Source organism: Thunnus thynnus, chromosome 7 (genome assembly GCF_963924715.1).
Source record: "Thunnus thynnus chromosome 7, fThuThy2.1, whole genome shotgun sequence".
NCBI lineage: Eukaryota > Metazoa > Chordata > Actinopteri > Scombriformes > Scombridae > Thunnus > Thunnus thynnus.
The window spans coordinates 6,965,414-6,992,409 of record NC_089523.1 but is presented as its reverse complement, the minus strand read 5'-3'; the positions used below and the strand labels follow the sequence as shown (position 1 = coordinate 6,992,409).

Sequence of the window (26,996 nt, the reverse complement as noted above, 5' to 3'; positions counted from 1 at the left end):
GATATAAGAGATGCATAAGGACAAAGAACTATCATCTAATTCTTTATAAAAGCCTTGGCGTTAAGGGACACACATTGACAATTGACATGACGATTCATTTACTTGCCATGAAGAATCCTACTTAGCCTGTGACAATAGTGTGCAATGTCTTCCAATGACTTCTGTACCTCTTAAATGAGCTTTTTAAAGTGAGACTAACTTTTGGGAGAAGAAAAAACACATGCTTCCTCTTACAGATTGACAGTTTAACTCATAAGCAATAAGATGCACCCATTCTCAATTCAATACCCTTTTGCTGCTATTTGGTCTGACCAGTAGATTCATAAGGCTAATGTTAATATACTTAGATGGATATTGCTGTGTTACTGACATTACTAAGTCAGTTCATGACTCATCCCCACTCGTACTACTGTTACAAGTGGTTTTAGCATTAAGAATAATTGTCTAATGTGGCTGCAGTGGCTGCTGTTCAGAAAAAGATAGTCTAGCTTTAAAGCATATGAAAGTAACCCTGATGATGTCATCAGGGATATCTCAAATTTGGCTTGAGACTTGAAATTTAAAACAGATTGCATTATGAACTTGGATTGAGGAGACTTTGAAAAACATTGGCATTTACCAGGCACAGAGGTTTTAATTCAAAACACTATTTAGTTGCATATCGGAAATGTAGGAGCCTGTTTGTTTGTGTTGTGTTTGGAGCTTGAATCTAAGGAATCAAGGAAGTTCTAATATCTTGACATCAGCAGGACCTCAAAGATAAAAAAATCACTTCACTGGAAGTAGAAATTGGAGAGTGTGTGTCAAAGCAATAGGCTGCAAAAAATGGCCAAAGCAAGAAAATGAAATGCTTGATATATGTGTAAAGACCGAAAAGCCGATTTTAATCTTTACGCTCAACTAAAATACAGATTACTGTCCAGATCCCCTGTTTTTAGGATTAAGCCAGACAACTGAAAACACCACAACACAGAGCCCAAAGCCCGTCAGGGATGGTGGAAATGGAACACAGCATTTTTCTGTTTCTTTCTCTACCCTCCCCTTCCCTTCCACTCCAGTTCAGAGGTAAACATGGTGCCAGTCATAACACCCTACTGGCACCATCAGGTTTGTTTTTTTTTTCTTCTGCCATTTCAGAATGTGTCCCCAATGTTCAATTTACAAGTGCGGCACGACCAACATCCTGAGGCACTTTGTATTATTCCAAGAACGCTGGCGTTGCTGGCAGATTGTAGAGTATGTTTTGGGAACACACTCCTCCCTTTCAGTCAGACACAAAATAAATACGCATGGTGTCTGACTCAGGCTGGTCCTTCTGGAACTAATGTGGTGATGTGATGCTAGTGTTTAAGCCAGGAAATGAGATGTGAATAAGGTGTTTTTCAACTGAGGCTATGCCATCATTCATTTGGTATCTTTGCCCATTAATTTACTCTTTTTTTATGTGCTTTTGTTTGCAAAAATTGGCCTGTGATTTTGGCTGGCTGCCTTATTTCATGTCACAAGTGTATCTGTGGTGCAGAATACAAGTGAACATTTGTTGATGGGTCTTTCTCATTCTCCCGTCTTTGGGATTGAGGAATGAGGCAGCAGCACCAGACTGCTGTCATCTTTGAGTATCTGCTCCACTGAGCTGATGGTGTGCTGAAAGCTTAGTAGGTCACCGCTACCACCTGCTGGTTACAAATCTAATTGCATCTTAGCAGCCATACATCAAACACATTTTAAAAAAAAATAATAATTTTAAGCAAATAATGAGTAACAAAGACTTTAAAAAGACACTTGAATATACTTGCACTCTTTGCATTTTATTGACTTTTTGTTTTACAAAAACAGGTATGAGAGAATGCATAGACCGAGCCACACTTACAGTCGGCTCATCAATGACAACATGGAAAAAAAAAAAACAAAGGGTGTCAGGAAAAGGCAACCATTTATTTAAAAAGATAAAAACACTGTTTGCAGCTATTCAACTGAGTGCACACATACTCCTATGGTCTCTTACACACAAGACACGACTGAATGACATACGTTGTCATTTAAGCAAGCACACGCAAAAACGCACATACACGCACACTCACTGGCACACAATGCAAACGTGTGGGTGCAAAAGAATAACCATGGGATGCAGGGAATAATGCATCATATCACAGACAACAGACACAAATATAGGTCAAAGAGATGCATATAACCGTACAGTTAAAGGCTCAATTCACCCAAACAAACAAAAAAGAAATTTTAATCAGAATTTCTCTCTAATGGTATTGAGGCTTGCATATAGATTTTGTATTATTTCTTCATGTTTTGATTTTCAGCCAAACATCAATGCATTACAGTTGAATCAAATTCTGTTTGTGGTGCTCAAAATAAAACTATCTGCAAGGCTAACTGCCGCTAGCAGTAAAAGAGAAACTGTTTTTTGTAATTTGGGTGAGGTGACCTCTTATCAAGGTTAGGTACAATCAACTCACACTATCCGTATGGACCGTCGTTCTGTCCTGTTTTAAAAACACATGGGAGTGTAGCCAGCACCGTGATATACAAACTACTAGCAGCAACGGGGTCACCCATGGTCTCACTACATCAATAGTGTGTGTTGATGGTACTGTCTGTAAGCATAAATACATCTCCGGTGAGATTTGCACAATGAGGCTAATCTAATGCATCCTTCATGTAAGCTGTAAAACTGAAAAGTGTTCACATTAAGGATCACATCAATAGTTTCAGCAGAAGCATCTGAGGCTGTTTGGGGCCACACACCTAAGCTGTTTCAACAATCTCAAGTACACTGGCACTGAGAAAGTGAGCATAGTTGAGCTGCATTTTATGCCAAAACTGCCCTTCCCTTCCACAGGAGCCAGGCATGCCTACTGCTGCACACCAGCATTCTCCCCTAATAAAGCAGTAAAGTGTTTAGATAAGGTATCAGTGTGAGTTAAAATACACAGGAGGACAACAGCAATGACTAGGGCTATTTAAAGTGAGACGCTTATTTGTGTTAGCATTGTAGAATAAGCCGTGTCCTTAAAGGACCAGTGTGTAGGACTTACTGCCATCTAGCAGTGAAGTTGCAGATTGCAACTACCTGAATACCCCCACTCCCCTTCCCTTCCAAATGTATAGGAGAACCTACAGTGGCTGCAAAACTCAAGAATCCCACGAAAAATGCTCTCTAGAGCCAGAGTTTGGTTTGTCCATTCTGGGCCACTGTAGAAACATGACGGTGCACTATGGCACGCTCCAAGGAAGAGGACCTGCTCCCTATGTAGATATAAAGGGCTCATTCTAAGGTAACGAAAGCATAATGATTCTTATTTTCAGGTGATTATACACTAATTAAAACATACTCATAAATATTATATTACATTTCTGCCAAGTCCATTCCGCTAGATGCCACTAAATTCTACACACTGCACCTTTAAAGTTTATGACTTGAGACAAAATGCACACATTATAAAGAGGCTAGATTCTTGTGTCGTGAGAAGGGAAGTTACTTCTATGGTTACTGGGGATAAATGAGGTGACAGCAAAACACCATTCTTGTTGTTTGCACTGTTTGAAGCAAAAAAAGTACCTTTCCATTCCATAAAAGGACATCAAAGTACATAAAACACTGATGATCAAAAAAACAAAAAGCTGTGTCAGTTTTTAAAATAGTTGAAATGTAGTAGTTTTGTGAATAGAGTTTGTGAATAACCAAATAATCAAAAGGTGTGTGTGTGTGGGGGGGGGGGGGCGGGGGGTCAACAACAATATTTTTCACACTGGTCTGTATTTAATTAATGTGCGTTTATGAAGAGTATATTCTTGCCCACTTCCTCCACATACTGTCTAAACTGTACCACAAGTTTCCAGAGTAAACTCAGGAGGATTGTCCTCGCCTGTAAAACTAGCCTGGATTCTCCAACTGAGGGAAAACGAATGAGATGAGGATTCTAGAGAAACATTGAAAAGTGCTATGAGAACGATACCGTTGTTTGAGAAAAGGTAACAATTAACAAATCTCCCTCTCCTCTTAAGAAACGGCATTTGTCATTACGGGACAGACAAATGCAACAATCACAATCACGTTATGTAGGCATACCTATTTAATATATCTATCAATAGTACAATTTGTTAAAGTTTGTTAATTTTATTTATTTATTCATTTATATTCACATCATGGGTCAGTGTTTTTACTTCCTTGCCTTTAGTAAGGTTATTTCTCCTGTTTATTTACATTGCAGTAGTTAGAAAGGTGGGTCATATTCTGGTTTAATTTGGTGATGTTTTAGCCTCTGTCTGACCTTAGTGACTAATCTTCTTCCACATAACACGTACAGGTTCAGAGGTCAATGTCATTATGCAGACTTCACTTAAAATAAGCAAGCCGTTTTCATAGGTAGGCTTTCACGTAGGTATTTAGTGTAAATGCATGTAAATTGCGAACAGTAGGGTTATAAAACCCTTGGGTGGGTGTGTCTACTGTACGTTCACAATATGCAAGAGGTTCTCTAAGGGTTCCATGGGCGCCTGAAATCACCCAATACCAGTGTTCAACTACATTTCTACACTTTTTGTAGCATACTTTGACAGGTCAACCAGAGCTCCACTTCCTCCTACAGCCATTGTACATCACATTTTCACACAAGGCACGTTTACCTCCCTCTACCTTTTTCCCTCTGTTTATCAAAACTCAATAAGCCTCAAGCACTGACTGCTCCTTGTTCTCAAAAACTTCAGAACCCTCGTCAGATACTTCAGCTCAAAGGATGCATGGTAGCTCCTGGCTCTTGGCATCTTTACAGTTGGACCTCTAGTGGTACTCTTAGGGCTGCAGGGGACACTGCATGATACTAGTATATTTTAAAAACTGATCATAACCGTGACAGCAAAGCCTACAGCTGGAGAGGGTCTTCTATCCACTAGGTATTAAGGACTAGAATTAATGTACTTCTCTTTCATTAGTATTGTTAGAGGCAGAATATACTGTAACTCAGGTTCTTTCTTCAGCACTCTGAATCAGAGCTTGCACAAGCAACGTATTTAACCAAAAGGGAGAATAGGATGGAATAAAAATGAAAATAACGTTTCAATAGAGTAAAGTGAGGGAGGGCAACCATTTCAATTCCACTGCTTAACCCAGATCCCAAATCAATAGGAGGATCGTTTTAATCCTCCTCCTTGTGCCAGACCCTTTGGTCATAAAACAAATCTCCCTACTTATTTTTAACAACCACTCGTGTCACTGAGACAAAGGTCACGGTGCCGTCTCTGTCCTCTTCAGGCGAGCGGGTTGTTGTGCTAGCTGGTGTGCAGTTGCTCTCTTTCTCTTTTCTACGTCTCCAAACAAGGGCAGGGTTACATGTAATCTCTAAAAGGGGGAAGACTTTAACCGTTCAGTAGGTAGACCACCAGCTCGTAGGTGCACATCATGATGGCGGTGTTGGGGATCTGTCGTACCAAGTGGGTGGTGAGGCCGCGGTAAAGGGCACGGTAGCCCTCCTCTTTGGGCACTGTTGTTAGAGTCTGGAAGAAGGAGCGATACTTAGTGCCCTCCTCACGTAGCCTGGTGCGGATCACCTCTGTAAAGGCGAGAAGATATGAAAAGTTAAAGGAAAAGTCCACTCTCAGATTAAAGCCAGAACAATCAGCTAAGACTATTATCTTATTGCTGATCACAGACTCACCATGAGGATAAGCGATGGTCGTGGCACAGGTCTTGGAGGTGGCAGCAGCGAGCATCATCCCCACAAAGTCTGAAGCATCTTTGGATGCCTCCTCTTCCTCATCCATGTTCTGTGGTGCCTTGGCCTCCAAGAGGCGCCGTTTGATGTTTTCATAGATCACAAAGTGGATCACAGTCTCTGAGATACCGGCGTAGGATGCTGACATACCCCTGTAGAAGCCTCGTAGGCCATCTGACTGATAAACCCGCCGCACACACTCAAATGCACTCATCCTTCGCTCACCTCGATTCCTAAGAAAAAAAAAAGGAAAAAGATACATTTGAAAAGTCACAGGTAAAATGACTGTAGATGCAAGCAATCGACATTAAACAAAAACAACACTATTTGTTTATTGAATAAGGAAGTAAAATGATGAAACTGATTGTAAAAGTAGATGCCTCAATTATATTATAGCACACAGCCCCAGCTCACACAAAAACATAAAAAAACTGTTAACCAGTTAAGGGAGGGAAAAAACAAGACTAAAGACTAGGAGCTATCAGGAGCATGCCATGCACTAGTTACAATCTATAATCAATTCACTGAGTGGTTCCGCAGAGTCTTAATGTAAACAACAAATACTAAAGTCAGTGTTTTCAGGTCCATATTTTCTTTGTTTGGTCATTCCTTTTCCTTTTCCAATTCCTTTGGGATTTTCTGTATGTACAAGGGAAAGAGTACATCAAGACCCAAGAAAAAATATTACTTAACACAGATAATAAACAATGATGTCAACTTTGTGTACCCTATGTAACACTATGTATTACATAGGGTACTAACTGTTATGTGATTATAGTGTCGTAGAAATCATTCTGATTCTACAAGTTTTTGTTTACAGACAAAGTAGACTATTCCGTCGCTTATAATAATAAATCACCCACTTCCATATGCATTTGTCAAAAAATCTAACTAAAAATCCAGCCATGGAACATAGCCTTATTCAACAGTATGTTGTGTGGTTCACTCTGTATGTCTCTATAAACTCAATTCAACATTTCAGCTTTTAGCTACCTTTAATGAACACGGTCTGTCGTTTTTTTCAGACATGTCTGCGAGAACAACAGGACAGAGAGCGTTGGTGAATTTTATGTATATGGACAAAACAAATTTACAATGACGCAAGTACCCATGGTGTCGCGCTGGTATTCATGGGAGCTGTAATTTTTTTCTAAAAATCAAAAACCTCCAATTGCAAGTGCTGTAGGGGATGCCGATTTAAACCCCAGGAATGCAATTTATTTTTCAGAAAAGATAGATTAAAAAAAAATGCTGAATAAGAGAGGCTAACCAGGACGGGATGTCATGACCAACTCTCTATATTGCTCACACCCTAGTGACAACGTCATCTTTACCTGGCGTCCAGCTGTAGACGGGTCTTTATGAGCCATATTGGATTGGTTGCTGTAATGGCTGTAAAACCTGCGGAGGAAAAAAACACAAGATTACATTTTGTTCAAATCCTAGAGATACTATGGTCTTCCTAAGTGTCAAGCTGCCAATGACACAGGAAACTGTTCACAAACTAACACTCAAAGTAAGATGTAAATGTTCTTTAAAGGGGATCTATTATGCTCATTTCCAGCTCTGTATTTTTATTCTGGGACTCCACTAGAGTAGCTTTGCATGATTCACAGTTCACAAAACTCACAAAATTTATCTTATACTGGCCCTTTATTCAGCCCTTCAGTTCAGCCTCTGTCTCTAACAGGCAGTCTTCGCTCCTATCTCTTTAAGGCCCCCTGCCAGATAAGCCCACTCTGTTCTGATTGGCCAGCTTTCCAGAAGCCCGCTGAGGGGCAGCCATATCAGAGTCATGTTAAGTTACCGCCGATGCAAACCCAACATTTCCTGCTTTTCTGCTTCAACTTTAAAGCTTTTAAATGACTAAATAAAGGGAGTGGATGAATCGGAGCTCCGTTAGTGGCACTGAAAACTGGTTGACACAACAACATATGGAGATATCTGGAGTTGTTCAGCAGATCAGTGAAATAATGAGAAATAATGCAGGGAGAAAAAGTACAAGCAGAAACAGCCACAGTGATGATGTTTGATGAAGAGCTGCAGACGACCAGCACACCTCCAACAGGTAAACAACTTATTTTACTTATTTGAGTCATGGTTTGGCATGACTACCCCCAAAACAATAGGAAAATCCCATAATGTTAGCAGAGCGGAGCTTGCGTGCTCTACGTGGGCTGAAAGTAGAAAAAAACATTATCAACTAAGTATTCAGAGCAGTCTGAAGCCAGTGCTTTTTACTCACAGAGATTACTTCTTCATATGTTAACCTTATTATCTGACACTTTGGCAAAGTTTAATATGAACATCCAACATTGTAAAGGAAAGGAAAAGCATAATAGGTCCCCTTCAAGTTACATTCATGTTGACAAAGATTATGTAAAAATGTTCTTTTTAAAAGAAATTTAAGTCACAAAGGCAGCTTAGAGAGAGAGAGAGAGAGAGAGAGAGAGAGAGAGAGAATGCTAGCCCCTCTATAGACTATCCTGTGTGTATGCTAGTGGGGAAGCAACCATAAAAATTGTATGAAGTGCAAACAACTGAAATAAAATGCATCTTATCCACTGGCCTAGATGACAGGGAAGTACAGAAAAGAAATGCAGAGAGAGAAAGAGAAGAACCAGATATAAAAAGAAGCACAGATCTGTGGCGAGTACTCACGCAGACCCAAGTAACTCCTCACAGATGCAGCTAGAGACCCCTGGTGGTGTGGGGGGTCTCATGCCCTTGCGAGAGGAGAACTATGGTACAGTAACAGCCTAAAACAGACACAGGCTTGTGTGTAGCAAAATGACCCGGCATGCAACCATTTTACTTCCCCACCATTCACAAATTTTAACCCACCATATTCAACCTCATGTGAAATGAATATCCCCGAACCAAGGCAGCAGAAAGGACAGGTCGGAAGAGTACAGCTCAGTTCTTGTTAATTAAAAAACTGCTATGTAGGCTGCTGAAAGTGACAATAAGGAACATTAAAAACACAAATGATGTGAGTGTTGTGAGAATGGCCCACTGACATTTTGCTCAGGCTCTATAACTAATATCTTCACGACCCTGTTTTAGCTTGAGGGTGATTTATCTACCAAGTGTACCTCCATTGTTAGTCATAGCTCTGCTGTAGGTATCATGTATCAACTCACAGATAAGATTAACCACTGGACTGTCGACACCTCATCACCTGTCAGCTCAGCTCAGTCAGGTCTCACACTACAGAATATATAAAATTGCCACAGGAGAGAGATGTACTGACAAATGCTGACCTTGAATGGGCTGTTGAAAGGTCTGAGTCACGGTGTGCTAAAAGTGGTGCTGTGGTGAGCCTGTCAGATTCACCCTTATACACGCACATACACAGACACTGTAGCTGCAGCTGTCTGACTGACCCACATTGTAATGTTTCAGTATTCCCAGCTGAACCAGACTGACACGAGAGTAGATAACCTACCCTTGACATGCAAATCGTCAGAGAATAATGATACAGTATTTAAATAGGGCCTTTTGGCACGTTTTTAAGTGCTCTTAAGATTGCTATGTTGGCAGTATGTCTGGAGAAAGGAGAAAGGATGGGTTTTTGAATACACAGGGTCTTCATGCACATGTGTGCTTAAATTGCCAAAATTTGTATTATTTCAGTCACAAGTCCTTTGAATCAAACACAACACAAACTAGTTCTACAACCGCTTGCTATTTACAGAGGGATCAATGTAAGAGCAAAGGCTGACAACAGCATTACAGAACATACATTACACAAGCCTGATCCTGTATTCCTACTGAACCAGACCAATCCGATTTGCTCAGCATTTCTGACGAGCATGCTGGAAATGTGTGTGTTAAAGAGCATTACATGTTGGTGAATGTCAATCTGTTACCTCGCACATATAGTTACCTGCCATTCCAGCCGAGACCATGTGAACCTGTGTGGAGTCAGGTTCCAACACTCCGTTCAGTTTCTCTTTGGCAGTGGAGTAAGCAGCAAAGTAGATTGCTCTATTGAAACCGAGGAAAAAAAAGTCAGTGCCTTTCATCAATATATGCCATGTTTTTGTGTAAAGCTTATTAGTCTCATCCTTGCATGCGCCTCGAGTAGGGATGTAGCTTATTAATTACACTACATTCACAAATCAAACTGTCTCCATGTCAGGTTCAGCTTAATGAGCTTTAAAAATTCATTAAGTGTAAAGCCAAGAGTAGAACTAACAGTTCAGTATAAAAAGCATATGTCTTTGTTTTCACTAATTATCGTTGCTAATTAAAAAGGTCATAATGATCATGTTCATGCTTGTATCTAAACCGACTGTTTGTGCTGTTTTTGCTTTTTCCCTCCTTGCAGCAATACGGCTGTATAATGTGCAGTCTGATTCAATTGTATAATCATCTAACTACAGTGTTTCCCCTAGGTTGACTGCTTTGGAGTGGTGGCGGCGGCGGGACAGGGCATATGAAAAACTCAAGACACTCATCAGCCAGACATTTCTCCATTCTTTGTTAAAGAGCAGCTGAGATTGACACTAAATGAGAATTGCTAGTCCACCTTAAAAGTCAGTCCACCTTAAGTGAGCCTAGTCAAGTTAAGCTAACATGATGTTGCTAACTTCGGGGCCGTCCCCCTTCGATAGATGAGTATTTTCTTTGTCTTGAGGAGCTGTAGTATTTATTAACTGACATACAGCCTGTACTGTACATTAACTGCCAGATTGACAACTTACTGCTAACCTTTTCCTCTGCTCCGCTTGCGTTCACGTCACGTGAACTTGCGCAACTACAAACGCACATTTTTATATACACAAACACACGCGCACGCACTGCCCTATTCTTTAACGGAGCTGCGCTTCTCTTGTACCTTTCACATAGATGTCCTTTGAAGAACGAAGAGGGAGGATGACTAAAAAAAATCCACAATAATGTTATTATTATTATTGTGCTGGCACAGTGTGCAAGTGAATATCATTAGTAGCTCATTGATATTAATGATCGTCTTTAATTTTAGCAGCAGCACTAATAATTTTGCAGCGGTGGTGCACTGAATATAGGGGAAACACTGAACTATAAAGCAAGGACTCTCTGTCTGTCTGTTTGTATGTATGTACTTTGCACGTCTCGAGATCCTTTCATCCGATTGACTTCACACTTAGTGGGTGTATTGCTGGGGACCCAAGGAAATGCAGTGTCGAGTATGAAATTGTTTGGATGAGAAATGTTAAAGATATCATAAAAAGAAGACATTTAGCGTATCTTGACCTCTCCAATATGGCGGCGGCATCTACTGGTGTAAATACCGGCGATGCATTTGTTTACCAGCGGATCTTGACCTTTTCAATATGGCAGTCATGCAGATGCATAGCTGCAACATACAGAAGCCAAAGGAGTCTCTGTCTGTCTTGATATTTCTCGATAACCGTTCATCCGCTCAACTTCACACTTGGCGGGTGCGTTTCTGAGGACCCAAGGAAGTGCAGTGTTGAGTGTGAAGTTGTTTGGATGAGCAGTTCTTGAGAAAGCTGCAAGCAGAAATACCAGAGGAGAACAGAGCTGGAGAGAGGGAGGCTGGATTGAGAGAACGCCAGCCTGCCCAAAACAACACACAGCGGCCGATACAGAAAACACATGACGGAAATAAGAATCACACAATCTTATTTAAGGACACTTTCACATCAATAAAACTAATCTGACTAAAATGGAAGGAGTCTCTGTCTGTCTGTATATATGTATGTCTGTCCCATCTGATTGATTTCACACTTGGCGGGTGTATTGCTGAGGACTGAAGGAAGTGCAGTGTCCAGTGTGAAGTTGTTTGGATGAGCGGTTCTCAAGAAAGCTGCAAGCAGCAATGCCGGAGGCCAAACAATCGGCCTGTTCCAAACAGACGCGTTTTGAACGGGCACTGCACTAGTTTGTCAAACGTGCTTAGTCAGACTCATAAGGATACTCAAAGCTCATTAGTCACATTATTAGACAGACAGTGTTTGTCTGTTCATTCATCTTTAAATCTGCGTCACAGCTCAGGAGACCTCGTTGCCTTCACCTCCCACAGTCCACTGCATCAGCATTCATTCATGTAAGATGTTAAGAAAACACTCTACATATGCTTAGCACTGGCACCTGCTTGCTGCAGTGTTAGCCATTAGGCACCACTTTGCTCCTATCATTACCACACTGAGGGCTATTAATAATCATAGTTGTTATACATTATTAACTAACTGCAGTCAGTTACAGTATTTCCCAGAAACTGACCCAATACTGTTTTCAAAATGCTGCTGTTGCCATTTTTCCACAGGAACACTTCTCCATCCAGTAAAAAGCGTAAACTGCTGAGCAGGCAACGAAGATGAATGAGACCAACATGACCATGTATCCTAGTCCCTGTGAGAGTAACATAAAGCTGATGTTTCTCACAGCCATGTCTCCCTGAAAAACACTCAAAATATCCAAAACTCACCTAGAAATAGTACTGAGCCAGTGTGACTGAATCACGTCTAAGTAATAGTTAATATTAAATAAATGTCAGACGCTGATAAGAGTACAGAGTTGAAAAAGTGAAGATGATCCTGACAAGCTGTGTCTGAGCTGTCCTAAATGGCCACTGTACGGAGAATTAAAACTTTTTAATTCACATAACAACATGGTCTCACTCTGTTTTTTCTCTGTCCAACAATGTTGTGTTCAGGTGTGTAATGAGGAATGCAGCAACAGTAATATTCAGAAATATGCTTTGCTATATACAGTATGCCAAACACCAGATTTTAAGAAATCCTCCTGCATGATTGTATTAAAATCCAGAGGAGCAATAATGTTGCAGCAAAAATTTTTAATTTGATCAAATAATCAAGTAGTTAAAGAAATCCTGTGCATATTAAAATTAACGAAGAACTAGTGTAGTGCCGGTTTAAAATGTGCTTGTTCAGAATGGGCCGATTGCTTGATCTCCAGACGCTACTTAATCACAGAAAAAAAAAAAAAATCACAGTTGATGTGAGGCGTGAATGACTATATACTCCAACAACATGAAAGAAGCCAACATTCTGTTATACACAGGTGTTATAAATAATTAGTACTCTACTAGTAATTAAATGTTCTTTTCTCATTTCAAGTAAAATAAGGGCTGCATTTAAAAATAAAATAACATAACAGAGAGCTTTTGAAAAAACATGCATCCTAAAATAAAGTGGATTGATCAAATTGGGCTCTTAGATTGTTTATTTTCTGTGCCTTCAGTTCAGATTTGAGTGGGTATGTCTTTGTCTTGTAGTGGCTCTCCACAATTGCCATGGTCTTGAACAAATGAGAAATACTGGTTTTGAACTGCCGGTGGAAAGAAGGAACATGTAAGGGTCTGTCCATTCTTGATTAAAAGCTGTTTTCACTGTCTAATTTTCTCTTTTTAGAGCAGGCCATGTTAAATTACTTCCCTGACTCCCTTCTTTCTCCAACTGTAGTCTCTCGTCTCCTCTCTCCCCCGTGTTTGTGACTGTGTGTTCCAGTCAGTGCTTATCGGAATGCACAGATTAAATTGGCTGGGTAACATCATGTGAGGTCAAGAGCCGCTAAATTATTTCTTTTAATGATTAACATTTCTCATCCAAGCAACTTCACACTTGATACTGCACTTCCTTGTGTCCCCAGCAAGACACCTGCCAAGTGTGAAGTCGATCGGAAAAATGGTTGTCAAGAAAACCAAAACATAAGACATACAGAGACTCCTTCCTTTATAGTTAGATGTCTTCACTTGAATAAAGCCCTAACTCCTTGATAGTCTTTCAGTTCATACTCAAAGGAGATACATGTTGCTAAGAATATGATGAAGATGATAAGTGTAGGTGACGAGGGTCAGCTTACCTGGAAGGTGCCACACCCACCAAGTTTGGCCCCAAACCCCTGAAGAGGGAGCGAGGTCCTTCTTTCTCCAATATCAATCTGAATATGAAACAGAGAAATATACAATATGACTTTACATGGTATTTCTTATTACTGGCAGATATGCATTTTCTACTGGTGTTGTCCAATGTCTGGCAATCAAATTTCACTTAACATTCCAAATACATGTCCTTCTTAAGCCATGTAGGGTGGTATTCAGATTTTTGTCCAAAATGTATGAATTCCTTATTTTTGGTGCCACCAGATTTTGCCTTTAGCAGCCCTGTCAAGCCAAAGTTTCAACCTCTGTACAGGTAGTATTAAACATCTACTAAACACATTCATTCTCCCAGCAGGATGAACGCCTCAGATATGAAAGACAGCATGGCCTTTGCTCTCATTCCATCCCTGAAACAAAACTAGCAGGGCTCTAAAAATAGCAAAATTGTCAGTAGTCAGGTGACAAGTCGTTTGCCTCATCAGAAACACCTTTGTATTGTGGGGTGTACTGAACACGACAGGATCAAGGGGACAAGTCTTCTGATTTTTTAGTCTTAAGAATAGGTTAAATTCAATCATGAATATGAAGGCGTGTGTAACAATTAAATATGGACAATGGATTACCACGAAGACATAATGAACAAACACATAAAAAAGTTGTCCAGTTTAACCTGTCCAGTAATGCCTGACCTAGAACAACTAAGGGTTAGAACAACATGCATTTGCATATTTATGTAGGTTTGTGTACAGCTCATGAAAAGCAAATGTAATCCCGTCTCCTTCGCTACATGTTGCATGTGTCAACATGTGGTGTGCTGCATTCAGCCTAGATGGCCGCAGTGTGCAGGGGCTGGTCCGATGACCATTTTGAAATTTTCATAGAGCCTCACTGACCACACCCTATCCATCATTGCCTGCAACATGTCAACGATGTAATGTGATTGGCTGCAAGCTGCATGTTCTTCAGTCTATTTAAATAGAGTTATACTACTTTTAACATAACTGCATACTTACTTTTTGATTTGAGAAAAACACAAGACATGTCTGCTCTCCATGATTATTGCAAGCTCTTTATCTAGTTATGAAGACATAAAATGAACAGACCTGAATTTCCCAGAAGGCATACTAGCATTTGGATGCAGCTCTGTATTCGACAGGAGTTTGAAAAGTGAAGACATTTAGTGAGGAATATACTGCCAGCCTACAGAACAAAGTTTCTACTGCCAGAGTGACTGGTGCCTCATTTAACTGGACTTAGTTCAGAGAATTTGAGAAGTGGCAGGGTGCCATCAAACATACTTTTTCCAGAGGCTTGGAGCAACCCTGACATGACCTCTTTAGAAGAGACTCAGCCATTCTCCTCCTCATGGATTAGATCTAATTTCTTTCAACATCACAACTGGCAATCTCTCAAAATCAAAATAGGTATTTGAATAAGTGGGCCTAAACTAGAAAAAATGCCTGTAATAACAAACACAATGAGTCATGAGAAATCACAAATTTATGAAAATCTGAAGAGTAATAATAGTTGGACCCCCTTATGAAATTTCCTGTTTGGCTAAAGTTACTGATGTGTGTGGTTTTCCCAAAGGGTGAAGTTGTAGAGTTGGGTTTCAGGGATTGGTTGGCTTTGCCAAGGGGACATCAGCCAGACCAAACAACAGCAACAGCAACATGGTGCCTGCTGAAGAAGAAACCATGACTCTGCAGCCAAATCTCTCTGGGAGAGCAGGGAGGAGGAACCCTGAGCTATATACATAAGCAGCTTCACTCATTTATGAACCATGTACACAAAATACACACTGTATGTAAGAATTGGTAGTTTTATTAGTCTGATTGTGATAGATGTTGTTGAATACCCACTTGAGGCAATGCAGGGGCCCTGGCGGGGACATGCGAGCCACACTGGCCCCGTTGACAGTACTGAGCTGAACCTCAGACACATAGAGGGTGATGGAGGATGACTGCAGACGCGTCTTCACTACTTCCAGTGGACAAGTCAGTATGGCTCCTACCGTGCCCCCACATCTGGCAGAAAGACAGAGATGGGAAAGGTCAAGATGAGATGGCAAACAATCTCCTGTCTCAGTTGATAGAACAAGACTGAAATTGAGTATTCCCCTTTTTCAGCAACAGCTGGGGATGGACGGTCATAGGTGTGAAAAGCATTAATTCTCTCGCACAAATAATTTAGCCAATGGTGTGGTCGGTGGAATCCTAAAGTTCCGTGGCATGTTGACAGGAAATAGCACAGTGTGGGAACAGAGAGCCAGTCAGGAAAGCTTTTTGTTTCTTGGTGAATAACAGCAAGCTTCTGTTCATGCCACACCACATTCCAAACTCACAGATGTATGTATTTTCACTTAAGAATGTGTATAATAACGACTGCAAATAATATTGTCTTTTGTTTTTGACAAGCTCGAGAATAGGGCCATCACATTAGAACGATTCAGTTGACATAAAGTAATCTTTGTAAGATGGTATGTTTCTCATTTTACTTCTCTCGTGTTAAAACCCAACATCTGACAGCTGTAATTTTTTATGACAAATCATTTACAATTTCAAAAAAACTTTTACGTAAATCTTAAGAAAAAAAGTTTTTAAAAATCTTTAAAAAACCAAACAAAAACAAACAGTGTAAGACGCTCTTTACTGGCAAAATACTACACCTAGGACATCTGTTCATGACCAGCTCAAGTATGCCAGGAGAGTCACCTGCTCCGGTAACGGATATAAGGAAGATTGATAAAACAAACATTATCTAGATGGAAATCTGACAAGGTCATAATAGGCAGGATAGAGTTAGGCAACAACAACAGTTATGTTTAGTAGGGGTTACTTTCCAATCAGCACCAAAGCTGAGATAGTAAGTCCTGTCAACAAGGTTTTTGGCAGAGGTAAGCTGATGGGTGTGGGGCAGTCTCAGAGAAAGCAGGACATTGGCATTGGAAAAGCGGAAAAGTCTGATTTGATCTCAAGTAGGCCCTGGCGTTAAGGTTATTATAAGTTGTTATGCGAAGAAGGGTACATTTAACATGTTTGGCCCATCAAACTAGAAGCATATTGTATTTTGCTGTAATTGTATACAATTACATTTGTATTTATACGTGTAGCCATAAAATAAAATAGGCAATGCTCTAAGAGAAGTAAGAAGAAAAAGAACAACAACAGCATTAAACGCACTGCAGTTCTAAACAATTGCAAGTTTAGTTCTCGTTTACAGGACATAATTATAATAAACCTGAGTCTTAACTCATTCCCTGGGCAGCTTGAGGCGAGATGGCATGATACTACAATCTTAATATTTGCTTGTTGTTTCACCTATTTCCTGAGGCTGAATGCCAAAAAGCCAGAGGTGTGGAACTCAAGTTTAAACTAGATTCATCCCTTCATCATCCAGATTTTGCAGACTAGTATGACAAGATAATCTAGACGGCACTCCACAGTGCAAAGATGTTGCATCAGACAGTGTGTGTGGTGTATAAACAATGTTTTCTAGATAAGCTCCCCCCCGTTTGTTTTGATACACTATCGTTACGGCCGATGCGACACACATGTTGTGCTCACGGCAGGTTCGTTCAATTAGCTACACGACATACAGCTGTGAAGTATTTCATATAAAATGTCACAATGGCTTCGAAGAGTCAGTGATCGCGGCAGAACACGCTTCCACCCGCCAGCCACTTTCATTCAAACACTGAAATGTCATTGTAACTTGTGACATTGAGCCCATCTCCTCCCACGGGTGCACATGCGTGGACAAGACTGGTTAGCTGACATCTGACACACTGATGCTAACACTGATCTTCAAGTTAACACTATGCCCCTAACCAAAACCAACAATAATATGAACACACCAAAACAAACACCACATTACATGTAGCTATTGGCGATAGTTAGCCCTGGGCCAGCTCTTGCATGTACGTTAACGTCAGGTTATGTGACATGAGGATTTACTCACCCTCCAGCAAACAGATGAACTAAAGTATCTCTTTGACTCATTATGTATCATATTCGACGAGAACCGTCCACGGGGCACCACACGGGACCCCAACCTAGCAAGCAATTGATACTCAGCACGGCGGTGTTGTGGTGGAGGTCAGCTGCGTGGAAAAAAAAAATGAGGGTATGTAACAGCTAACTGAGCTAGCTTTCGTTAGCTGTCACAGCTAACGGGTTTCCGGCGGTAAAGGTCGATGTCAGAGCGACAGGTTTGCGTCTCCTCCTTTAGAAACAGGATAATGCTTCAGCATAGTGCGCGTGTCTTTAATGTTTCAGAGTAATTCCAGTCTTGTAGCACTAACAGCGACTGTGGACGTCCACGACTCGGCCTCCTTCACGTCACCGTGCCTTTGCCTCACTCACTGAGAGCCCTGCGGGTCAGCTCGCAATGTTTATCGTCGAATGGGAAGCCGCAAAACAGAAGCTGTGATTGGCTGATGTGTGTCCCGTAAACCCGCCCCGTCACTATTCCTTCACGTGATACCGCGGAAGGCAGAGATGAGACAGGACTGACTGAGTTAATACGCAATGAGGTAAACTGAACCACGACTGATTTATCCTTTGGTAGGTTTACACTAGAAAATGAGTTACATACAACCATATAACTGTGACACCAGCGCGAAGCCGCATTACAAGTTGAGTAGTTGTGACAGATACCTGTGTCATTGAGAATCATACAGGAACTAAATGTCCCCTTCTTGGAAAACTCCACTGTTGGCATATTTTGCAATATATCCAATTAATATCCAATTACCTAATGTACAACGAAATTACATCGAGAACAACAGAGCAAACACTGTAAAAGCACTACCGCCCGAACAGGGACTTGAACCCTGGACCCTCAGATTAAAAGTCTGATGCTCTACCGACTGAGCTATCCGGGCTCTGTAAGTCGCAGTAATATGATCTTCAATTATCCTTTATTCAGTATAGCTACACTTATGATTCTGTTGATGACCAATTGAATGGGAAACCACAATTTTCATGAAAGTGTGGCCTGAAGCTGCATTTTAATTCTTTACTTTATTACTTTATTCTTTAATTCTTTTCTAAGTGGGTGTAGCTATTAATATAGTAGCATTATTCATTTAATGAAAGTTAAATTACCATCATTTACAGTATAGGTTCACAAAGACCTGTAAACTGAAAACTAACAATGACCTCCCAAACCCATACCCAGTTTCGTTTTCCATAGCCTAGAAGTCACCAGTTTCCGCTTACATAGTTTACATTCCTGTAGACTACCTTCCACCTAAATTCTGGTGGCGGTTAAATATAACTTACCAATCAGCATTCCTATTGGGCTGATTTCTGTTTCATCATCGTGCCCTAAGTAGGGCTGTGCTATCACCCAGTAGCACATACCAGCTTTTGTATGCCACATGGCCTTTTCACAGTAATGTCACATTTACATGAGTAAAGTGGTGTAGGTGGTGCACACGGCTATGCACTAACCTCTCCCATGGATCTGTTATGTAACACTACTAGACTTGGGAGGATTTATAGCATTTTTAAAAGAAGGAACCCATTGTTGCAGCCTGTAAATAGTCCCTGAGCTTATATGACATGGATGATATGATGGATTTAGACATGGGAAAAAAACTGTTACCCACAAATGCTGACTGATTTGACCTCAGTCCATTTTAGTATATGTGACCCAAATATTTCATACAGAGGTTCTTTGTGGATTTACTATGGGCAACTGTAAGTGTGCGTGTGTTTGTGTGTGTGAGGAAGGGAGGTGAACTGAGACTTGAGACTCTGTGTACACAGAAAATGAGGTTTTCCAATTTGGGCAGCAGAATAAAATCCATACGCCACTTAATTTCATAATTACAGTAGCAATTTAACCAGGACAGATCATGTGCCACAGTGTGTCTGCTGGGGTCAACGATCTAGACTTGGCACAATCTGATTCTTTGTTCATACAAAAGCTGCAGTATCACGGCATCTTTGTCATAGATCACTTCACATCACAATAATGCACACAGCATGCAATCTTTATTATAAAATCAAATCCCCAAAACATTCTGCCTTAAAAAATGCATTTACAGCTGCCTGTCTTTGAATCAAATATGCAATGACAGCAAGATTATTCATTCTTTCACTCACTTTAGCATATTTTGCTATGCTACAAATGACAGTTAATTTGTGATTTGTGGTATGATATATATCTCAAGTTATTTTTTGTATTTCTCTATACTTTGAATTTAACTATTAAGAATGATAATCCAAAACTGTCTTCAAAAGTTAAATTTTTACCAAAACACTGCTTGGTTCAGTCCAGAGATAGAGAGATTCCCAAATAGCGTGCAATGATGAGCCAATGATGAGCCAGTCTAGCCAATATACTCTGCATACTAACTAAAACCCTCCACTGTATCACTGCTCTAATGACGTTAATACATGCTAAGGCAGTTAAGGTGTGATTCCCTCCGTGTGGGTGCTTATTACTACCTTTATGTAACCGGGCCTGCTCTCACAGCCAGGATTTTATAGGGAGAGCTTTGAAAAATGGTCTTGAAAAGGTTTCTTGTGTCTCTCCAAACCTAACAAGAGTTAGCCGTAATGAACTGAAGGCAGCTCAGGTTACCAAAAATCTTTCTCATACACCAATTACTTGTGAGTCTGTGTGACTGCACAAGCCCTTAAAATTGGACTGTGTGAACCTATGCAAGCCAAATACAAAACCTTCAATACTGCGAGAATTTTTTTTTTTTTTTTTTTTATGAGAGGAAGGGCAACATGAACTCTGGGTGCATGAGCTCCAGGTGACTGTTTGCGAGGGATGTGTATTTTTGGTCTGCTTGCTTGGTGTTTGTTTTGGCTGTCCAGGCAGAGGCCAACATCTTGGTGTCTTCTGTGCAGGTCTGTCTGGAAATAGTCAAATAAAATGTTAGTCTGAACTTTGAGAGCAAACATTCTTTTTGGGCTTTTGGTTGGCCTCTGAGGACAAACAAGATGACAGCTAAAATGTAGGGGCCAATGCATGTTTTGTACAAAAAAAAAAAAAGGACAGCATATTATTGAAATCTCTCTGAAATACCTGTGGCCAGTCAATTTTCTAACAAAGTGAATCACCATGTGGACCTACTGTAAGCAAGATAGGTTTGTCTCTGTCTTTTTTGAAAATGTGCAACATTGCTGCTGTTAAAAATACTTGAAATGAGGTCTCTTCTGAAAGAAGAAATAACACATTCTTCCTTTTACAAATGAAAAGTTGAATTCATACAAATGATTGAACACACTCAGGGGTTTTGCTGCTACAGCCTTATTTGGTCTGGTATGACCAGTAGCTTTTGATGGCTAATAATAGCAAACTTTTGGTAACTATTACTGTGTAACTGACATTACTGAGCTAGTTCACTGATTTTATGACTCTATCTACTTGTGCTACTGTTATAGTCAGTTTTCACATTTAGCATTAGCGTTAGCCACAGCCTTTAGCAAAATATACATAATTGTGCTTTAAGTTTTCAGTTGCATGCCATTTTCAGTAGTTTCATTTGATCATTTGGTCAAAATATGGCACCTGCAAACCCCAGACAAATCTCTATGTCCAGTTGTCGGAAACTTCATCTTGTCTTCAGATCAAGAGAGGTTATTCTTGGTAAGTTAATAGGCATGTAAGGATCAGTGTATCTGATATCTCTAAACTTTGGTGTAAGTCTTTCCTTGGTTACTGGGGAAAAAAAATACTAATTTAAAATACAAACCCAAAGACATTTCAGCAGGTTGTGCACATCTCAACCAACTGCCATGCATGTGTTGTAAACACAGCTGACAAGGTGTGTGTGCTTTTGGGTCAAACACAGAGATTCCTGTCCCCTCTATATTAGGGAGCGACAGTGAATGTGTAGTCTTGTGGCGACCATATTAGGGTGCTCCCTTATAAAGGAAATTGATTTGGGGAATCCCTCACTGTGAAGTAATCCCTGGCAAGTTTCTGTGTGTCACAGTCACCACGTTAGGAGACTCGTCTGTATTAAGACATACCCAATATTTGGGTTAGGCACATGTTTTCAAACTTATGTATGTATAAATGCTTAAATATTTGTTTCTTTGGTCGATTAACAATTATTCTTCCATCACAACTACTACCAAACAACATGTGTGAATTTCACTCTAATGCTGCTCTTCTTAATGTATGTGGCCTGTTTGGTTAGAAATGCTGAGGAAGAAAAAACAAACTTTCTGCACCATTACTCTTTTAAAAGCTTGTTTCTGGAACATGCGGTAGGTCAACACGGCATCAATGATCAACCATTGTTTGACCATCTGGGCTACTGAACTTTTTGCTTTGTTGATCAAAAAAAATTTCCCTTCACTCTAAGGTCTTACGATAAATCATTTGGGTATTTATGTAGATTTCTTTTCAAGTATGCATGTAGAAGTGATTATATGGCACTCTGTACTTGGGATTTGGGTAGTCATTTGAGTAGTTTGTTGTGAGAAGAAAAGATCTGTCTCATTTTATACACAAGTATGTGAAATCTATTAGGAAAACACCAGTTAAACTTTAACCATTTTCAGAGCACTGGGTTTATGTGAGGTACACGTGTGACCGTGGAGCTGTCAGTCATTGCAGAGGTACCCGTGCTTTGCTCACATGTGCTTTGGCACCCTGACAGTACCTACACAGGACCAATTTTTGTTTACTAGGTTGAAAACATGAAGAGAAATTCTCTTTTGAGACTCAATGAGACCTTCCTCAGTGGTACAAAATATACCCAATTGCGCCCCGAGATATCCAAAACTCACTTTGAAACTGAACTGTGGCCTCTACTGAGTTTCAAAGCAGTGAGCTAGGAAGGAAATTTTAGGATTTTAAAGCAGAGAAAGTGTAAATATGAGGTAAGGCAGGCTACAACCGCTGCTGGAAATAATATACACTATGTTGCTGCAAAAGTCAATGACACATACATGTTATTAGTGTTCTTACAATACCTTTGAATTTACCCTGAAAGCATGTAACCTTCCAGTATCACGTGACAAATGCCTCTAAGCATTAGAGGCATGTTCATACTAGAAAGAAACTGCCTTCACAGTTTTTATCAGATGTCCTTGTCCTTCTTGATTTTACAAATTGGCTTTATTTTTCATTCCAATAGCAGGCCTAAATCTAAAGCATCTGAACAGTCACTGGTTCACAGTCCTCGCATTACTTTATGTGGAGTAGAGTACGTTTTCTGTAGCGTTTCTGCTTAAGTGTTTCTGTTTGAAAAATCACTGTATTACCACCCACTTTACAGCCCCACAGGATGTTGGCACCGTGTATGTGCTCATTTTCAAAAGACTGCCCTGTCATAAAGTAATAATCCAGGTAAAATGAACCTTGATTTCACAACTGAAACCTTAAACCTGCACAGATCTCTTTTTTTTTACAATTAACAACGGATTTAAAGCTTAATGTGTAATGTGAGAAGGATTGTTGTAGTGACAAACTCACAGAGAATTATCGCTCTACTCTACAGTTCCTCTCAGCTCTACAGAACATTTCAATGTCTTCAGCTCATTGATTTGGTTTTTATGATAACTTGTTTCTAGCTGCTGGCTTGTTTTCTGCAAATGAACTCTGTTTAACCCGCTGTATGCTATCTGTCCGGCATCAAACAGCAGACAGAGAACGTTTGCAACTTGCTGGTGAACATAGCGGAGCATTTAACAGCTAAAGAGTCAGATATTTCCTTCAGGAATAAGTGGAGATCAATTAAAGAGAGAAAAAGCAAGTCGATACTGGACTCAGGGGAGAGGGAATACGACTTTAAAGAAATGCTAGTGAAGCAATGTGTCTGCTAGATGTGTAAATAAACAACAGTTCGCTGACATGTTCACCATATCAACTTAATAAGGTGAAAATATGTCAATCCCTTTAACCAGTGATGTCAGTCAGTAAATTACACTTTCATTTTATTATTCTCATGCAGGGAAAATACTGTAAGATGCTTCTAAACCAATGCAATTCACTTTTTTTAAATGAAAAAGCTGCGTACTCTCACACTTTTCTTTTTTGTTTTCTGTTCTCAGTGACCTTCATCAAGACCAGTTAGCTTAACTGCCAGTTATGATTCATATTGAATGTCAGTGGAAATAATGTTTTTTTGCACACATTTCTTTGGAGTAAGGGCCTAAATATGATGCCCCCTTTCTATTTATTCAATTGAGAATCGATTCTGAATTGAATCATGACACCAAGAATCTAATCAAATCTAATCAAATCGTGAGATTCCCAAAGAAAAAACTGTGGTTATTCCAAAATTTCACTTTGTGGAAATGAAAGAAGACATTCAATGACTTAAGACAGAGAACAATAGTATAATAATATTTTATTTTTATTATATAATCATCTCCATTCATATACTGAAAGGTTAAACTCTTGGTCATTCTGCAAAGAATCAAGGCATCTTCTAGGTATGCACTCACTGCAGGCTGTTAGAATTGATCAGTATCTCATGATGCTCACACACGCACATCTGGCTCCCAAGCAGGATTCCTTTCGAAATGATATCAACACAGCATTAGGTTTAGACTGCACTTACAACTTATTATGTAAGGTGAACACTTTACCTCAGACATATGACACATTCTTGCAGGTACAGGCTCTTACAAATAACGCCTCAAAGTTATCATTTATCTGAAGGCTTCCACATACATGCACACCCACACGCACAGACGTGCCATTCCCAATCACCCACACCATCTCTGTCAGCCCTGTCCCATGACTTCTATTGGAATAGAGGGAAAAGGATCGAGTTAAGTGGTTGCACGTTCAGCAGCTCGACTCATATGACTGCCGTACCTTCAAATATTACTGCAGGAGAGGAGGGAGGAAGCTGGTATAGACAATGATCCACTGAAAGCCTGGGGCTTCCTCTGGGATGCCTGATTCAATCATCAGAAATCACACACTCAGCCAAGTTTGTTCCGCGCAGTTCTACAGATGCAAAGGCCACAGAAAGATGCCACGTTGGGACCAATCAGGGGCCACATCATTTCTTCAAAGGACAACTCACAAAGGACAAAGTTGCAGAGTGACATGGAAGCGACAAAAAGATAGCAGAATTGAGATACTGGGTGTCTCAATGACAGAATTTAAATGAGAAAATAGAGGCATACAAATGAATCTGTTCAGATGAGTTTGTCTGTAGGATCCATCAGTGAGTATCTGGGCTGGCAGTCTAACATTCTGCCTGCTGCTCTGCATCAATAACATTCAGCCAACAAATTGTGCTAATAAGAAGCTTTTTGTAGAGCAGGAGCTCATTTTCAGTAAATCAATAGACCAGCGCAAGCGCTGAATTAAGTTGCTGTTCAGAGTAAACCTTCAAGTGATGTTCTGAGTGATGAAAGATTGTAAGAATTGAACTATTTTTTACTTTATTATACTTTTCTTCCACTGTTGATCTTTAAAATACATGTAAAACTCATGTATACCTATTATGTGATGGCAGAGAACTCATTAAAAATGTAAAATACCGTAATAAACTGAAGACAAATGACAACATAAACATATAAAGTAATGAACTGAGAAATGTGTATGTCTTAGTGTGCAGACAATGGCTGAAAAATGTAGAAATGAAGAATGTACATTGGCATCCACTTCGCTGTGATTCAACCAGGTGAGCCGACCAAGAATGCATCATGACACACTGCTCTGTTGGTAACCGAGCACAGAAATGAGCTTGTTTCTTTTTCAGTGCTTGAGTCACGTCTCAGTGTCTTACTCCGACTGGAGCTGAATGTGAGTAAACTCAGTGGCCCCTTGCAGAATTTTCTAACCACATGAGCAGACAGTGGTGTGCTGCAGGCATGATGACACTGATTAGTGGCAACCAGAAGGCAGCACTTGAGGATGCTGTCCACAGTAGTCTGGAGAGGACGGGGCTGTTGACTTTCTATCACTCATCTTGTATTCCCTTTAAAGCTGCACACTAGTTCATCCAAAAAAAAAAAAAAACAGCAAGAGGCATCTATAGATAAACTGAACAACTATATGCTATGCCAACTTTTGTCAGCATTTATCATCTTAGGCAGAGAAACAGAAGAAGAGACTGCCACCTACAGAAACCCACACTATATCACCAGCAAATATAAAATATACCACAGTATATGAACATACTTATGAAGAGGTGATCTCTGGGAAGTGCAGTGCAGAGACACCACAGTAATTTAGTAGCTGCTAAAGTCTAGAAAGCTTGATTTTTGATGACTGCATCTATGTTCTTTTAAGATCATGCAATAACGTCTCTACATATGTAATAACGTCTGTTGGATCTCCTTTGTCAATGAACATAATAGTAATCGTTTGGATCCATAGTCTGTAAATGTCACTTAGTTGCATTTATGCCATTTTTGCATATACTTACACCTGTAACTTTTACCAGTAACTTATACTGGACTAAGAAATTACAAATGAAGACAGACAAGCATACTAAGAGTTTAGCTAGTGTAAATGTCATACTTACTACCTCTTTTTAACACAACCTTCCCTCTTCTTTCATTTGTGCTGGATCAGCAGTTTATCAGAGGGAAACAATGATCCTAAATGTATTCATGCAATATTCCTTACTTATTGTTATTGTTGCTCACAACTAACTATTGATAACTAAATTATAAACTATTCATCTATTTGCTTTCATTGGTAATTATCTTCATGAATCTATGATTTCAAGTGAAATCTGCTGATAAAAAAAGTGGTGTTCATTCCTGCAGTGTATATTAAGATGGCTTTTTGTATATGTTCTGTGTTTTTTCCTCAAAACATGACATTTTCATAACTTAGCTGCTACTTGCTGAGTTACTTTACTCTTTCTTTTTAGACTGTCTTGATACATTTGGAAGTGTTGCTCATAATGTCATTATTTGTGCTCCCTCAAGTATTTATCGACATGCCCATTATTCAGCTTATCTATAAAGTGCAGACCTAATTGCTTTCCAAACTAGTGAGTAAGCTGCTTTGGGTTGCCTAGGAGAGCTGATAACTTTGTGATTACAATCAATCAGTTGGCATAAGATGACATTCCCTCCAGGAAAAAAAACCTGTAAGGAAAGAAGTTATGTTTGACTCAAATTATGATGTAAATTGTCAGTGTTGTGGTTTATAGTATCACACCACATTAGCAGAAATGTTTATGTCGCAGAGTACATTTTGTTCAAAAGCATTTGAATGCACCAACATTTTATATGTCTAACCCGGAGGCCGTGAAGGCAGCACGTGCATTGCTGTCATGGGTCCAGTAGATGGGGCAGTGAGGTTGGGATTTTATTTGGATTGACTGTTCACAACCCTGCCAGCTGGACCCGCTTTTGCACCACTATCAAGTGAGAAAGAGAAGACTGAAGTAGTACCGGAAAACAATATATTTTGCTTTCATAATAAGAACATATGGTTGGCTCTGGTGTGCTTGTGTTCTC

At 39.9% G+C, this 26,996-nt stretch overlaps 1 protein-coding gene and 1 non-coding gene across 2 annotated transcripts; both read right to left on the bottom strand.

Moving 5' to 3' along the window:
* Positions 1-1,787: 1,787 nt before the first annotated feature.
* LOC137185715 (solute carrier family 25 member 36-A) lies at positions 1,788-17,967 on the bottom strand. Its single transcript, XM_067594038.1, has 7 exons — positions 17,542-17,967; positions 15,444-15,608; positions 13,563-13,640; positions 9,616-9,716; positions 7,061-7,127; positions 5,670-5,959; positions 1,788-5,564 (listed from the first exon to the last, which is right to left on the bottom strand). The coding sequence occupies exons 1-7, from the start codon at positions 17,580-17,582 to the stop codon at positions 5,371-5,373; spliced, it is 936 nt and encodes a 311-aa protein (XP_067450139.1). The 5' UTR covers positions 17,583-17,967; the 3' UTR covers positions 1,788-5,370.
* Positions 17,968-18,393: 426 nt separating this feature from the next.
* Positions 18,394-18,466, bottom strand: trnak-uuu (transfer RNA lysine (anticodon UUU)). Its single transcript has one exon. It is a non-coding gene; the product is annotated as a tRNA-Lys (tRNA).
* Positions 18,467-26,996: the final 8,530 nt, after the last annotated feature.

Bases quoted from the DNA above. Each gene is read 5' to 3' on its own strand.
- LOC137185715 (XM_067594038.1), bottom strand. From the start codon at position 17,582: ATGAGTCAAAGAGATACTTTAGTTCATCTGTTTGCTGGAGG. The intron at 9,717-13,562 runs GTAAGCTGACCC...CGGTTTCAATAG, and splicing joins GTGGGTGTGGCACCTTCCAG to AGCAATCTACTTTGCTGCTT. The intron at 5,960-7,060 runs GTAAAGATGACG...TTTTTTTCTTAG, and splicing joins CGTCTACAGCTGGACGCCAG to GAATCGAGGTGAGCGAAGGA.